Source organism: Alexandromys fortis, unplaced genomic scaffold (genome assembly GCF_014885135.2).
Source record: "Alexandromys fortis isolate MF-2015 unplaced genomic scaffold, M_Fortis_MF-2015_v1.1 scaffold_175, whole genome shotgun sequence".
Lineage (NCBI taxonomy): Eukaryota > Metazoa > Chordata > Mammalia > Rodentia > Cricetidae > Alexandromys > Alexandromys fortis.
In genome coordinates, this window is record NW_026068065.1 from 2,883,413 (window position 1) to 2,899,396 (window position 15,984).

At 47.2% G+C, this 15,984-nt stretch overlaps 1 protein-coding gene across 1 annotated transcript in view; it reads left to right on the top strand.

Moving 5' to 3' along the window:
* Fig4 (FIG4 phosphoinositide 5-phosphatase) overlaps positions 1 to 15,984 on the top strand; it is a 106,463-nt gene that overhangs the window by 64,403 nt on the left and 26,076 nt on the right. Inside the window, 3 exon segments of the mRNA XM_050120509.1 lie at positions 1,266 to 1,461; positions 2,540 to 2,622; positions 7,146 to 7,232. Coding sequence (XP_049976466.1) covers positions 1,266 to 1,461; positions 2,540 to 2,622; positions 7,146 to 7,232 — 366 coding nt within the window.

The following is a 15,984-nucleotide window of genomic DNA, read 5'->3' on the forward strand; positions in this document are numbered from 1 at the left end:
ATTAAAATGTTCACTGTGGAAAATAGAATTCATGGTAATCTCAGCAACGTGGTATATTCTGTCACTTTAAACTGGGAACATAGCATATGGTATGAAGATGAGGACAGATGTTCTCTCAATAACCCAGCTTTCCTTGTTTCTCAACATAGAATACTTAATTAAAATTTGTACGTCTTGTATTGATTTTTGTTGGCTTCTGAACATAAACTCAGGTGTACTCTGAGAACTCGATACGTTTCCTGTGCATGGCTAAAACATTGTTTACAGGAAGAAATTACTAAGTCTAACAGTACGACGAGAACACTCCATGTTTACGTCTTCTCCCCGGGAGACTGGAGTGAAGCGTGTAGGGTTTCGGGGCAAAGACCCTCGGTCACCTCAGTTGACCTGTCCAGGTACAATGGAAACATTGATGTTCGACTTGGACCGGAAGTCACTGCAAAACTGTAGATAGAGATCCCAATTGTATCTAGTGGATATGCAAGTGAAATTTAACTATGTGTAATTTATACACGGGGTCATATACAAATATTTTCAAAATGTGTCATTTCTGTGCCCTAAACCCATGACCTCTTGGGAACTTTGCATTAAACCCTGTTAAGAGCAGTTTTAAAAGAAGGGAAGTGTTGAGTTTTCAGCCAAGGTGTTCGCAGGCTGGAAAAGCAGCCGGCCACCTGGGCGGAGGTGTAGCACAGAAACACTGTCAGGTTTAAGTCTTAGTTGGAAAAGGCCAGAACGGAATTGTTTTTGACAGTATCAAACTCTAATGAGACCTACTGCTTTTTATCTTTCCTGGGAGGTTTCCAAATATGAATGTGTTTGTAGCAACATCTATTGAAATATTTTACAGTAGGGGCAGGCCAGGGGAGATGGCTCGGTCTGTAATACACTTGTTCTGAAGCTGGAGCTTCTGAGTCCCATCCCTAGCACCCACCTACCAACCCTGAGATCCCCAGCACTGTCCAGTACTGAATCAGAAGTATAGAAAACCCCAATTTCAGTTACCAGAAGAAAGTGCAGGAGCCAAGTGGTGAGAAGGCCTCTGCTCTCCTCGGGTACACTTGGCTTATTTTTAAATGACGGCAATCTCAGTGTGTGGGAGGTAAGTACGAGTCTTTCCACTCCAACGTGACTGGAATCCAGACACTAGCTTTGCACTTGTTCTTGGGCTTCAGTCCGATATGGGCTTAGGGCACATCCGTCCACACTGGGGGCTAAAGGTTTAGCCAGAAGAGGCTTCACATTCACATTCTTCTCTTTTCAAGAAACAAAAGCAATCGAGAGGAAGCCGTCTTACAGCGGAAAACAGCAGCAAGCGCCCCGCCACCCCCCAGCGAGGAGGCCGTGTCCAGCAGCTCTGAGGATGACTCTGGCACCGACCGGGAAGATGAAGGCTCTGTGTCTCAGCGCTCCACTCCCGTGAAGATGACGGACACTGGGGACAGCACCAAAGTGACGGAGGTGCGGGGGCAGGAAGCATGCGTGAGCCAGCCCCAGGCTCTGGAAAATGATCTTTAGCATTCTGCTTTCACTTGAAAGGCCGAGAGCAGGAAAATGTCACGGTTCCCGCTCACATGTTCCGTCTCCAGGCACAGCATAGAATGATTGCGTTCTGCACTGAACTTGGAAGTCCTCCGGGCTGCGTTCCTCTCGGCCATCTTGTCCACTTGATGTCTGTTTCTTCCCCAGTGGACACTTGGCCTGCAGGGTTGGGACCTGCCTTTGAATAGCCCTGTGGGAATGAGTCCCATCCAATTCAATTTGCTAACATCGTAAGGAAAACAAGTGGACAGAACAGCAGAGGGCCCAATAGTCTAGCTTTGAGGGAAGCTGCTTTCTAGAAATGACTAAAAGTCACAGTGTGGTAAGAACCAGTCCTGTTAGGTAAGGAGTGATGAGCTGATGTTGGCCAAATCCAGCCTGCTGCCTGTCGTGAAAATAAAGTTATATTGGAAAGCAGCTGTGCCTGCTCGCTCCCATTGCATGTGGTGGCCGACACTATACGCTGAAGCTGAGTAGAAGCAACAGAGGCCATATAGTCTTATGCGCCCGGACTGTTTACTGTCTGTCCTTTGACAGAAAAAATAAAAAGAAATTCACAGCTCTAGTATTAGACACAGCAACCATTTTTATTTAGCACATTTTTTTAAACCTTAAACTAAGCCACTTTAGTAGGAAACAGAAATCACAGTTTTTTGAGCTTTGCATGTATTTATTTGGGTTGGTGTTGTTGTTTTGTCTTGAGGTAGGGTCTCACTCCATACCCTGCTGTACTAGAACTCACTGTGTAACCCAGATTCGCCCCAAATTCCTGCAGTTCTTCTGCCTGAACCTCCCGAGTGCCAGGATTATAGGCGTGAGCCATTGCTCCCAGTGAACAGATTTTTTTGAAAGCTGTTAGCTGAAGTTTAATGAGCAATATAAAAAAGGTGTTAATGCTTTTGTAGGAAAATTATTAGACTTGTTTCCTTCAGCTCTGGAGACATTAACGTGGAGGATATTTGATGATTCTAACCAATTCCTGTTCTTAAAACCCTAGACTGTGGTCCAGCCCATGAAGGAGGTCTACGGAATTAACCTCTCGGATACCCTGTCAGAAGAAGATGTCGCCATTTACGCCAGGTGAGAGGCTTCCACACAGAAAGGAAAGCAAAGCAATGAAGTGTGCAGTTATTATGACGTATACATAGCTTTCTGTAGCTGTGGTAAATACTGAGCAAACCCACTTGAGGAAGACAGAGTTTATTTGGCTTGCAGGCTGCAGTCCATCCTTGAGGGAAGTCAGGGCGGAGACTCAAGCAGGAACCTGGAGGAAGGACCGGCAGCAGAGACAATGGAGGACCGCTTCTTAGAGGCCACCTTATAACATAGCCCAGGGTCACCTGCCCAAACACAGCAGCATTCACAGCAAGCTGGGCCCTTCTGCTTCCATTAGCATTCAAAAAAATGCCCCACAGACCAGAGAAAGTGAGCCACCACAAAAGTGAAAACAGTGATACAGAAGATGGATTCTGCTCAGGGTGCAGGTCTGGAACAGGAAAAACAGTGATACAGGAGAGGATTCTGCTTGGGGTGCTGGTCTGGAACAGGGAAAACAGTGATACAGGAGAGGATTCTGCTTGGGGTGCTGGTCTGGAACACTGGTTTGTACTGGGGCTTAGAAGACCTAGCACTTGAGATACTGCCCCCAGTGACCATTGGGACATTTAAACATCAGTACTGCCTGTGTTCAGGTGAAGCCAGATATGAGTACACAGCTACGTTCTTTAGTTTACACAACCAAGTATCTTCTCAGAAACTGGATCCTAGGTACTAAAGGCTAAAGATGTCATGTTCACTTTGCACCTTGGGTGGCTGATGGGGAGAAACAGCTGAGTAAGTGTGCCTGAAAGGCCTTTCCTGAAATGGTGCCAGATTAGGTGTGTCTGCAGAAACCCTCGAGTTCTCAGATCTTCCCAGGGATCCTGTACCCTTAAATCGTCGAGAACCTGGCGGGACCACCAGAAGCATCTCCTGAGCCTGTATAACCTTCAGACAGCTTGCGTGTTCCATGGGAACATAGCTCCACGTAATTCATTCATGTTTGCCTTATATAAATTCTACAGTATAAACACGCACAGGCCCTCAGTTTCTTTGTAAGGAGGACAGACATTTCCTTTTACTATGCATGGGCCTGGATAATAGCAGGTTTTATTTCAGGCTGCTCAGATCTATCCTGCAATGTGGCATATCTTGGCTCCAAAAATCAGCTTTCATACCTGGGCACTTTTGTAAACCTCTGTCACTGTCTGAAGTCAGTTGTTTAGACCACAGCCACTTGTGCTACCTGCTTTCTCACTCTCTGGAACTCTGTGACGAAACTGTTGCAGTGTGCCCCTAAGCAGCATGGCAGGAAGGACAGTGTGGGGACCCAGTAACCGAACACCGGTGCCTCTTGCAGTGTAGCGTCTGTGTGGCAAGGACTGAAATGTTGGCTCTGTTGAAACACAAAGAAAATTGGTTTGGTTTTTGTAGCTTTTTTGTTTTGTTTTGTTCTGTTTTGGTTTTGCCTCAGACATGGCTTCCCCCGGAGGCCTTACTAATTCAGACTGTAAGGTCTACTTCATTTGTCCCCTTTCAGGAGTGAGAGACAGGCTTTGTCAGCCTCAGCATCCCTGGAAACAGCCTGAGCAGGCCGAAGGGCAGGCTGTCCGGCTGGGACAGAATAAGTCTCATTGTTACACCGTCTCCTGTCCACATAAGGCTTTTCAGTGTTTTGTTTGTTCTTCACCTCTGTAGTTGATTTCAAAAAAGATTATCAGTCTCTTTAAAGTCTAAAAGCACAGAGCTGTTCGGGGACCATTCCAGGAGACATCCTGTGATTCAGACAATGTGCTTTTTTGCTCTCGGATCCTCTCAGCTCTTGATGCTTGCAGTGAAAGGGGAAAGGGTAGGGGACCCTGGCCATCCTTCCTGTCAGCACCCTGTCCCCTCCAGACTCCTTCCACAGGCCTGTGCAGGGTGTCGCTCTCCTCATCGTCTGTAAGCATTGATGGAGGCAAAATCAGCTGCCTGCTGCTACAGCAAAACTACTTGAGATAATCAGCTTACAGAGAAATGTTTGTCATGGCTCTCAGATGTGGAAATTTTAGTCCATGGTCGGTTGACCTTATTGCTTTTGAGCTGGTGGCAAAGCCAAACATCATGGGGGCAGTACATACTGCAGCAGAGTTGTTTGTCTCATGGCTGGGACACAAAAGACAGAGAAAACAAGGGTCCCCGGCTCTATTTGCGGTCATAGCCCCAGTGACATAAAACCTCTGACTAGGCCCCACATCTTAAGATTCCTAGCACCTACCTACTACCCACCATTGGCCCTGTTCTGAAACGAACTTTTCATGCATGGGCTTTGGTCAGGGGACAGTTCATCCAAACTACAGAAGTTTGTACTGGGTAGCTATGCCAGGGGCAGCCAAGACACCTTGAGGGACTGCATCTGCCCACTCTTGTCCCACCTGGCACTAGAGCTATCTTTGTTTCTTAGTGGACCCAAGAGCTGGGAAAGACCCCGTGTAGTTCTGTCCTAAACTGTCAGGTGGCTTTCTTACCCCCCCCCATCTGCACCTATTAACTGGCGCCCACTGGAGTTTGTGCACAGTAATGGTGTCCTGTACTGATTTATAAGTCAGCTGACTCAGGGCCACGGGGCACTGGACGGGGCACAGCTGACACAGGGCACTGGACGGGGCACAGCTGACTCAGGGCCACGGGGCACTGGACGGGGCACAGCTGACTCAGGGCACAGGGCACTGGACGGGGCACAGCTGACTCAGGGCACTGGAAGGGGCACAGCTGACACAGGGCACTGGAAGGGGCACAGCTGACACAGGGCACTGGGAGGGGCACAGGTGACACAGGGCACTGGGAGGGACACAGCTGACACAGGGCACTGGGAGGGGCACAGCTGACACAGGGCACAGGGCACTGGAAGGGGCACAGCTGACTCAGGGCACAGGGCGCTGGACGGGGCACAGCTGACACAGGGCACTGGAAGGGGCACAGCTGACTCAGGGCACTGGAAGGGGCACAGCTGACACAGGGCACTGGGAGGGGCACAGCTGACTCAGGGCACAGGGCACTGGAAGGGGCACAGCTGACTCAGGGCACTGGAAGGGGCACAGCTGACACAGGGCACAGGGCACTGGAAGGGACACAGCTGACTCAGGGCACTGGAAGGGGCACAGCTGACACAGGGCACTGGAAGGGGCACAGCTGACTCAGGGCACTGGGAGGGGCACAGCTGACACAGGGCACTGGGAGGGGCACAGCTGACTCAGGGCACAGGGCACTGGGAGGGGCACAGCTGACACAGGGCACAGGGCACTGGGAGGGGCACAGCTGACACAGGGCACAGGGCACTGGGAGGGGCACAGCTGACTCAGGGCACAGGGTGCTGGGAGGGGCACAGCTGGTCCTGGCCTGCAGCCTGTTTTCCCGCTTGTTCTTGCCTTGAGCTGCAGCCATTGGATCACTCAGTTTTGTGGTTCTGCTCTTCCCACTGAGCCCTGCTCTGTTTTCTTTCTCCACCTCCCCCGTGCTTTGGTTTGCTCTCCTAGTCAAACCTGGACACGTTCTGTTACATTTAGCCTCATACATGGGCAAACAATGTTTTTTATTTATTAATTAAATAATTTTACTTTTATATGTATGACTGCTTTGCCTGCACGTATGTGCATGTACCACATGCTTGCCTGGTGTCCAAGGAGGCCAGAGGAGGGCATTGGGATCCCCTGGGACTCAAGTTATAGGCAGTTATAAGTTACCATGTGGGTGCTAGGAATCGAACCCAGGTCTTCTGGAAAAGCAGCCAATGCTCCTACCCACTGAGCCCCACAATGTTTTTTATTGTGATGGTGACTGTACTTTATCTGGGAAATTTTAAGTGTGTGTAGCTAATATTACTATCCCCCATCCTTTCCAAAACCGGGCACAATTCATCGCCGACTGTAGGATGGAAGCGAGCTCTAGGGCGTTTGTCTGCAGCACTGCAGGAATCTGATCACTGGTGCTCCTGGAGCCCTGGACCTTCAGGAAAGCTTCTGAAAAAGAAATAAGATTATCAGTAGTCATCAAAGGAAAACATTTTAAATGGCAGAAAAACAGAAACGAAACAGGACCTGTCACCTCCCATGGGAAGAGGAAAACAGAACACCCCGAATCTCTGAGGGGAGCTGGGCGTGTGTGGAAGGGCCCGCCTGCAGTCAGGAGTCTGAATTAGTGCTTGTGTGAATGTCCCTCAGCCTTCCTGGGAGAGGTGGTGTGGCGGAGGCCACCCATCAGCTTCCTGTATTTGATTGGCAGGGTTTTCCTCAGGAGTAGCTGGAGTATGCTTGGGAGTGAGAGAAGGGAGAGAGAGGACTGTTAGGTCAATGCTCTGGACTCTGAGCAGCTCCCCTGCCTCAGGGCGGGTCTCTGTTCTTTGATTGCAAGCGTCCAGCCCCCTGCTCCTGCACTCCTTGTTGTATAGTTTCCCACTTTGGTAATGGAAATGCACGGGCGACTTCAGCTGCACCGCTGTGCTTGTGGAAGTACTCTCTGATTGGGGCGCCCTGGGCTCATTGCAGGGGCTTCCTTCTTTAGCTTGTTCTCATCTGTTGTGTTTGTAGGTTTGTTCAACTGGGCCAGAGTCAACAGAAACAGGACAGGAGCAGCCAGCAGCTGTGTTCCAGGTGCTCAGACGGCGTCATAAAATTGTAAGTACTAGATACTTACTTGGAAAACGTTTACATTTCCTTTAACTGTTTGTTTATTTTGGTGTGGGGGGGGGTGTGTGCGCGCGTGCGTGTGCGCACGCGCGCGTGCATGCGCGTGAGGGGCCTGTATGCACTACAACACACATATGGAGGTCAGAGGACAGCACGGAGGAGTCAGCTCTCTCCTTCCACCATACGGGTTCCAGAGATGGAACTGGGTCCTGAGGTGGCGAATGCCTTTACCCGCTGAGCCATCTCACTGGCCTTCTATCAAATCCTTAGGAAATCTCTGTGTCCATATCACTCGTGGGGCGTGTGTGAGGATTCATGTCCCGTCATGTCACCAGCTTAGATTATTCCGCACATGGAAGCATTCTTCCTGCAACTTTCTTTACTGAAAACTGTGTCTTAGGGACAGTGGTGGAGGTGGCAGAGAAGACAGGAAACTGTACTTGACTTCCCTCCATGAACCCTACCCCTACCTGGGAGACCTCAGGTCTACCACAAGAGCCTCCAGAGCGGTGGTTCTCAGCCTTCCTAACACTGTGACCCTTTAATACAGTTCTTCATGTTGGGATGACCCCCAATCATAGAATCATGTCATTGCTACTTCATAGCTGCAATTCTGCTGCTGTTATGAATTGTAATGTAAATATCTGATATGCAGGACATCTGATATGCGATCACTAAAGGGGTCGTGACCCACAGCTTGAGAACCCCTGCTCTAGAGCAGGGGTGGATTAGGCTCTTCTTGCTACATGACCCTATCATTGCCAATAACTTGGCGGGCATTAAACGGGAGGTTAGTTAATTCTTAACTAAACAGACCTGTATTCGAGTCACACCACGTGACTGAGGTGCCTCATCTGCAAAGACGTAGTGCCTGCTGCCGAGCAAGGTGGCAAGATGGAAGCCAGCATAGCTCACACAGCGTCTGGAACAAGGGTGTAGTAAGCCATCGTGGTCATCTCCACTGCTAATCAGGATGAAGCCTGGGGCTGTGACCAGGAGAGGCCCAGAGAAGACATGCTCTGTTGAGTTCTATACAATGGGCCATGGTGGGGGTTCAGGTGGGTTGGATGGGCAGCGTCTGGCACTGTTGGCATTTAGGAGATGCCCATTTCCCTGTCATAAGCCAACTTGATCAGTTCCATTGGTGTGTGGCGACACAGTGTGTTGCTCCAGGGGGAAGAGCATGGAAGAGCATGTGGTAGGGCCGTCACACCCCTGGAGGTGTTGTCTCTCCCTTCTTCCTTCCTTCTGTGTCTTTTCTCTTCTTACACTATATTTTGGAGGCAAGGGAAGCCTATCAACTCAGTTAGAAGCCATTTTTCTTCACTATAGCTGCTTAACCTTTGGAAGTCTGAGTTGAAATCGACAAGACAAAGAAGAAAAGTAGTAAAACAGAAGACTTGGGTGGCTAAATTGTGTGATTCTGACCATTCCATTAGAATAGTAAGATATGGCTTCTTAGGAGACGATGACAAAGGGAAAAAAACAAACAGATCTTCCTTGGTTTTCAGCCTTAGATATGTTATTTGTCTTACTTACTACCTACTTAGTTATTAATACACCAGCATGCTCTCCTGAGTCCAGGCACAGGAGAAACCCGTGTGGATCCAGAAATGTATTTTAGCCTTTCCCACTCAATTAGTCAAGAGTCTCCCATGAGCGTGCTTTTGTACAGCATCTTCAGCAGGATAACAAAGGCTTGGTAGGTGCTGCCTTCTGCTGTCATGGCAACTGCCACGCGTGTTTTGGGAGAGGGCTGTGTGTGTGCCCTTTAAACTGGAACTCCATAACCAGGTTCTGAAAATGTCAACGGTTCATTTTTAGATCTCTAGAACTGTGCCCAAACCAGCAGAAGCCAGGCTTGTGTGAGGCCTTGAAGCCTCCTCTTCTGCAGCTTAGGTTCCAGCACGTTTAAAATGATGACAGGCTCACTTCAAGTTCACGTGCCTCTGAGTTTGCTCAACCCTGGGTTTTCCCGAATTTCTGAGGCCTCCCATCTTTCATTTTCTACAGTAGAGAGAAGTTACAATAGCAAACATTAAATATATTTTCGCTAATGCAAACTTCCAAGAAATCCGCGACATGAAGGCGTTCTAAATTGCAGATACAGAAACTTGGATGGGACAGCTAGATACTTCTCCCGAGACCTTGCAGAATGTGCCTAAGAGGTTCACGCTAAACCTGCACCGGGCAGTTGTCTGGGTTGCCAGCACGAATACACAAACTGTTGTGTGGCAGCTTTCTGACTCACAGCCCCCTGAGTGTATGGCTGGTAACCAGGAAGAATGACGTCACCTTTTTACTTTTTTACAGTGTGAGATGGCCTCCGTCCTATGTGCTTTAACCTGTATTTACTCAATTCCCATAGAAACCTGAGGAAGTAGATTTTATTATGCCCACTGTACAGAGTGGGAAACTGAAGTAAGTGCAGATGTTGTAGCTTGCCCAAGTTGCTTCTGGTGCCCATGATGTCTGCCTCTTAGCTACAAACGTTTAGAACTGGCAGCTGCCCTTTTAACCCCTGGAGTAGAAATGGAGGTTTGTTAGCATGAACAGCCCACATTTTGGTCTTGTAGCCTTACCAGGTCTGTAGATACCTATGTCTCCTCCATCTCCACCGTGTTTCTCTTGAGTCTTATTAAGGTTTAAGAAATTATGCCTTTGTTTCTCTCTGTCTCTGTCTCTCTCACTCATACACACACAAACATCCTCATTGCACAGTCACACTGAGACTTCTGGGATAAATATCTGAGTTATTGGAGACCTGCTAGGTTACTCAGAGGGTAGCCTGACTCTGTGTTCTCCTCCATCTTTATAACAGGTATTATGTTGGATGCTTAGTAAATACATTGAACTATACTAACCCCCAGCCCACATCCTACCCTCTGCTCCCAGAGTCTGTATGAGGTCCCCTGCGTCCTACTGGCTTCATCATCCCCTTGGCCCCCGTTGAACACTTTTTAGGTGTACCCTTCTTCTCTTTCCCCTCATTTGCTGCTGTCTGCCCTTATTTCTTTGTTCCCTGCTGAGTTATGAAAGAAGTGAGCATCACCAGCCTTTCAGCCTTGCTCCTGTGCCTGCGATGCTTGTGGGACTCGCTCTGCCTGGCAGTTAGGATGCTGTAAGGATAGGTGGTGTGTCTCTGTACACGGCCAGCATGCCAGCATGTTCCCACCCCTGCAAATGCTCTGGGAGCTTTCATGCTGCACTGTCAATCAGTCGTAGGAAAAAGACATGATCATGTGTGTTCTCAGTGCCTGCTGCTCTGTGGTGACCATATTCCAGGAGGATGCGCATGTGTGTTCTCAGTGCCTGCTGCTCTGTGGTGTCCATATTCCAGGAGGATGCGCATGTGTGTTCTAGGTGTGCTCTGTGGTGTACATATTCCAGGAGGATGCGCATGTGTGTTCTCAGTGCCTGCTGCTCTGTGGTGTCCATATTCCAGGAGGATGCGCATGTGTGTTCTAGGTGTGCTCTGTGGTGTCCATATTCCAGGAGGATGCGCATGTGTGTTCTCAGTGCCTGCTGCTCTGTGGTGTACATATTCCAGGAGCATGCATCACTCATTAAAATTGCTTCTGAGAAATGGGTCCAAATACAAGGCATAGCCTCTATGTGGATGCTGTCTGACTTAGGGTTCTTCTAGTGCAGGAAAGGTGAAATGTAATGCAAGGTAAGGAAGTAAGTCTTAGGCTTACTTCCTCTAAAAATAGAGGAATAGCTTGGGAGTACACTGAAAAGAATTATTACATTTTATTTAGTGTGTGTGTGTAGGTGTCCTTTTTGAGACAGTCTGACTCTATGGCACAAGCTTTCTTTGAGGTCAATATGTAGGCTACAGTAGCCTCAAACTTACAGCAATCCTCCTGTCTCAACATTCCAGGTGCTTCACACCTACTGAACTACATGAATTAAAAGAAAATTCGCTCTGATTCTGAATTTAAGAACAAAATAAAGTATGGTAGATTCGCAGACACAGTGATTGGAAGCTTTGGAAAATACACTCCTGTTACGTCCCAGGAGTTGACATGGGTGGAGGGCAGGGATGAGCAGGAAGCAGTGGACTAAAGTCAAGATGAAAATGCCAAAAGTTGAGAAGGCAGAGCGTCAGGGAAGAAAATGGTGTCTTCCTGTGACATTTCCGTGCATTAGTGTCCTCTACTGTTTGGAAAGTCAGATTGATGGAAACAAGATGCATCTGTTGATGCTTCAGGGGCAGGCTGTCCTGAAAGGTCCCTAGCATTAGCGAACTGTGCTGGACTGTGGCTACGCCTGTTACCAACTTTTAAGGTATGTAGAATGCCTGAGACTTTCAAGTTTTATTCTGTTGGCTCTCTTGTTTGAGGAATACGATAGACCATGAGTCGGTACCTGCACAGGTTCATATGCGGTCCCCAGTGGTCCTTAGCATCCTTGGCATAGGTGTGTGGTCTGACCCCTCGCCTATATGCTCTTTCTAGAGACTGTCTTAGCCATCTTGGTATTACTGTAACAAGAATCTGAGGTGACACACTCTAAAGACAAGCCGATTATTTAGCTCACAGTTCTGAAGACTTTGAAGCGTGGCATCAGTGACCGTTCAGCTCTGGGGAGGGGTGCATGGCAGGAATCACAGTGACAGGAAGTGAGGGAATTCACTTGGTGACACAGGAACCGAGAGACAAGAAAAAGGCCAGGCTCACTCACTGAGACATCATTCATCCTGCTTAAAGATCTTTGCTGCCCCTACTCTGGGCCCCACCCCTAAAAAGTTCACCACCTCAACGCCACTTTGAGAATCCAGGATACCACAATGCCAGGGAGTCAGGCTCCCCAGAACACAATTGGAAGAGCCTGGGTGACGCAATGCGGGGACGCGATTGGAAGAGCGTGGGTGACGCATTGTGGCCTTTCGCTTCAGAGCTGCGTGGTAATCAAGAGAGGTGTGCTTATGTTTGCATTTAGAAAGGTTACTTTGGAAACGGTGTAGAGACCGGATTTGAATCAGGGATAAATAACTAATCGACATATCAGGGCAGAGAGAGCAGTGCAGTAGGATACTGGCACCTCAAGTAGAGAAGGGGAGCAGGGCCTGGTGGCGCAGGCCAATAATCTTGGCTGCTGGGAAGCTGAGGCAAGAGAATTACAAGCTCAGCAAGCCTGAGCTACGGTGAGATCAAGGCGGGCCCATGTAACTTAGTGAGACCCTGTCTCAAACAAGATGAAAAGAGGGCTGAGGCTTTGGGTCAAGGTACTGCGCTTCCCAGCATGCAGAGCAGCAGAGGTTTTGTACCAAGTCCCAAGGGCGGGGTTATATGGCTGAGGAGTACCCGAAAGGACAAGAGTCTGCTGTTATTTGTTCTCAGTCTTGTAACCCAGGCTAGCCACCACTTGTGATCTTCTGTATCAGACTCTGTATCAAATGCTGGGATCACAGGTGTCTGCCATCCCATGTAGCTCAGGGACCAGGAGTTTCAGAGTAAGGTTCACTAGACAAGCCATGTGTTGCCAGGATAGCTAGGAAACGGTAGGTGCAAATCTGGGACTAAGTAACAGGGCATCCAAATGACATGCTTGTACCCCAAAAAGCTTTAAAGAGACTCAGGAATTCAGGAGATTTTTCTAACTTGATTTTAAAAATTATTTCTTGCTTTCTCTTAAAAAATGTACAGTAAATAGATACATGTTTTTATTTTTTTCCTAGGGATCAGTGATCACATTAAAGTGAAAAAATCTTTATATCATTGATAAAGAATTTATTATGGTTTAACGATATAGTGGAAGCCTACAAAACACTGTCTTTATACTGTGCACTGGGGGAACGGATTTGGATATCTGGAAAGGCCACACAGGGATATTACTGTGGGGTGTTTAGCTTTGTATGTAAGAACAGCATCTGTGATGGTTTAGCATTTTGTTATTTTGTTAGATGAATAGCTGTCATTTTGTATGTGGTGGGTGTGTGGAATGATTTGGGGCTGATGGGGTGATTGTGGGCTTAGTGCTGTGTCTCTGTGCCTTCCTGACACCCATTCCCGTTGTTTAAATAGATGAGTGTCCAGGTATGATGTGCTTGTGGCCTTGGTTCCTCCAGCTCCAGGGGAAAGTCTCCCCAGTTAAGAGAAAATGTGGACAGAAGACAGTAGCATGTATTAATTTTACATGTGCACATGGAGTGGGCAGAAGACAGAAGCATGCATTCATTTCACATGTGCAAGAGGAGTGGGCAGAAGACAGCAGCATGCATTTGTTGCACATGTGCACGTGGTGTGGGCAGAAGACAGTAGCATGCATTTGTTGCACATGTGCACATGGCTGTACTGTCGTAAGTGTGACTCAGCATTTCTGCAATCTTTTATGCATGACTTTTTAAAAAAGCACCAACCCCATTAAGTCCTAATTATATTTAAAATTTGCCAGCAAGTCTTTTTATTATGTAATTTCCCGTGTTTAATATTTGAATGTTATTACTCCTTTTCCTTATGCTCTCATAAGGAAGCTTGTGGAGTAACACCAGAAACCCGTTACGTGTTTTCGTAGTTTAAGCCATGCTTCTAGCTACCCTCCCATTCTTAGAAGGACAGAAAGTCCTTAGTAAATTGATGATGCATGTGGCAGGTTGATTATGAAGCAAGTGGGAAAGGCCAAGCTGGCTGAGAGCAAGTTCTTCTGGTGTGTAACCCCAGTCCCTAGCGTGGTACCCGATGCATGGTGGCAGTTTCAATCTGGATAGTGCGTGGCTGCAGGTGGCTGTACCCCTACTTTAGGGATATTATACATGATCACTTGTGAGGGAGAGATGCCAGGATAAGCACACTGAAATGTGTGGTAGAGGTGACCCACGTTTGTAGGCTTTGATCTTACTGCACTTCATCTTCCGTTTTAGACTCTGCAGCTCAGAGCTCTTAGCGGTGTCTCATGATGGTTCTCTGCGGAGAAATTGTGACTGTCGTTAGTTGACTCAACCGTTACATTAGTGGGGTGGGGTAAAAATGGGTCACACATTTTCTGATATTTTATTTCCCACTGCTAACAAATTGTTGGGGCTTTTAGTGGTAGAATTATTTTCTACATTGTAACCAGTTCTTAACGTCCTGTGAGCAGTCTGCGTAGACTAGAACCGTAGTTTCCCAGTTTGCATTGCTCTGTTCCCGGGCACATGGAGCACTTTGACTTTATGGATTAGAAAATGTGTGTTATGATCTCAGTAGGATGGAGTGGCGATGTGAGCTCAAACCTGTTTCTGTCCCCTTGTGACACCTACTTTTACAGCCACAGTTTCTGTTCTGTGTGTGATGTAACCAAAATGCCAGCTGAACCCCAAATGTCTGAATAAAAAGTATCCTGTCTTTATCCATAAAGAAAAGGTAATTGAGACCAGGTAGACTCATTTTTGTAAAATATAATTTGAATTATGGTTTAATTACATTAGTTTCTCCCTTCCCCTCTTCCCTCCAAAGCCATCCCCTCTAAACTCATGGCTTCTTTGTCTTTAATATTGTTATACACACATATAAATGCACAACTATGTATGTGAAGCAAGATATAAAAAACTCAGGGTCAGAAATTGGGGTTCAACCTGAAGATCTGAAAAGCAAAACAGCCAGCCACTGGCTCTTATCTCAACCTCAGTCTGAACTGGCGATCCTGTCTCCTGAAATCTCAGGAGACTGTGTGTCTGAGAGCTGTCTGCCCCAGTCCCACAGTCCTCTCTAGGGCTTGGATTAAAGCTGTGCACCACAGGGATTAAAGGCAGGCACTACCCAGTTTCTGTGACAACTGGTGTGGCTACTGGGATTAAAGGTGTGTGTCATTATGACTACAGAGATTAAAGATGTGTGTTACCAAAATCTGGTCTGTAAGGCTGACCAGTGGGATTGACTCAGATCCTCAGGCAGTCTGTGTTTATTAAAATATGTTTGAAATGCCACTACACATACATGTATGTATATATGTGCGCGTGTGTGTGTGTGTGTGTGTGTATAACACACTGAGTCAGTTTGATGTTGCTTATGTGTGTGGTTTCAGAGTTGACCACTTGATGTTAGGTTCTTGCCCACAAAAGACGAATTCTTCCTCTCTGAGCATTTCTTGGCTGCCTGTAATTTTTTGTCTAGGGGTGGGGCCCCATGACTTTCTCAACCAGTTTGTTTTATGTTTTATAATTATGTTAGAAACCCATTACTTAATGTCAAAATAAAATAAATTGAAGCTTTTTAGGTATCATACTTCAGAATATATTTGTTCTTAGAAACAATCTGTTGGGGCTTATTTCAGAAGATAAATTCCTGTGTGGTATAGTTTGAAAATAGAAAGTAATTTAACTAAAATAAAGTTAGTGTGCTCAACTGGATTTATTTTTTATAATAAAATAGAGTTAAGAAAACGGATCTAGTGATATTGGAAGCATCAGAAAATGTCTAGGAGAAAGAGGGAGAGCCTGTGATGTAAGCGTTTTTTTTTGTTTGTTTGTTTGTTTTTTGTTTTTTTGTTTTTTTTTTTTTTTGGCACTCTACATAAACTGGCACCCGAAGCTTCCCAGGCCAGCCGCTTCCACTCTCTGCATTTTTCCCTGGCCTCAAGACCGGGCTTCCCTCACACACCGTGAGCAGCTCTGCTAAGATGGGTCCTGATACTGGGATTGCTGAAGGCGTTGTTTAGTGAATGAATTCTTGTGTGCTTGTAGCCTTTGGTTTGATTTTCGTCTTACTTCAGGAACCTTGGATCTTTCCCATGAGAAAGCTCTCAGTAGCGAGCATCT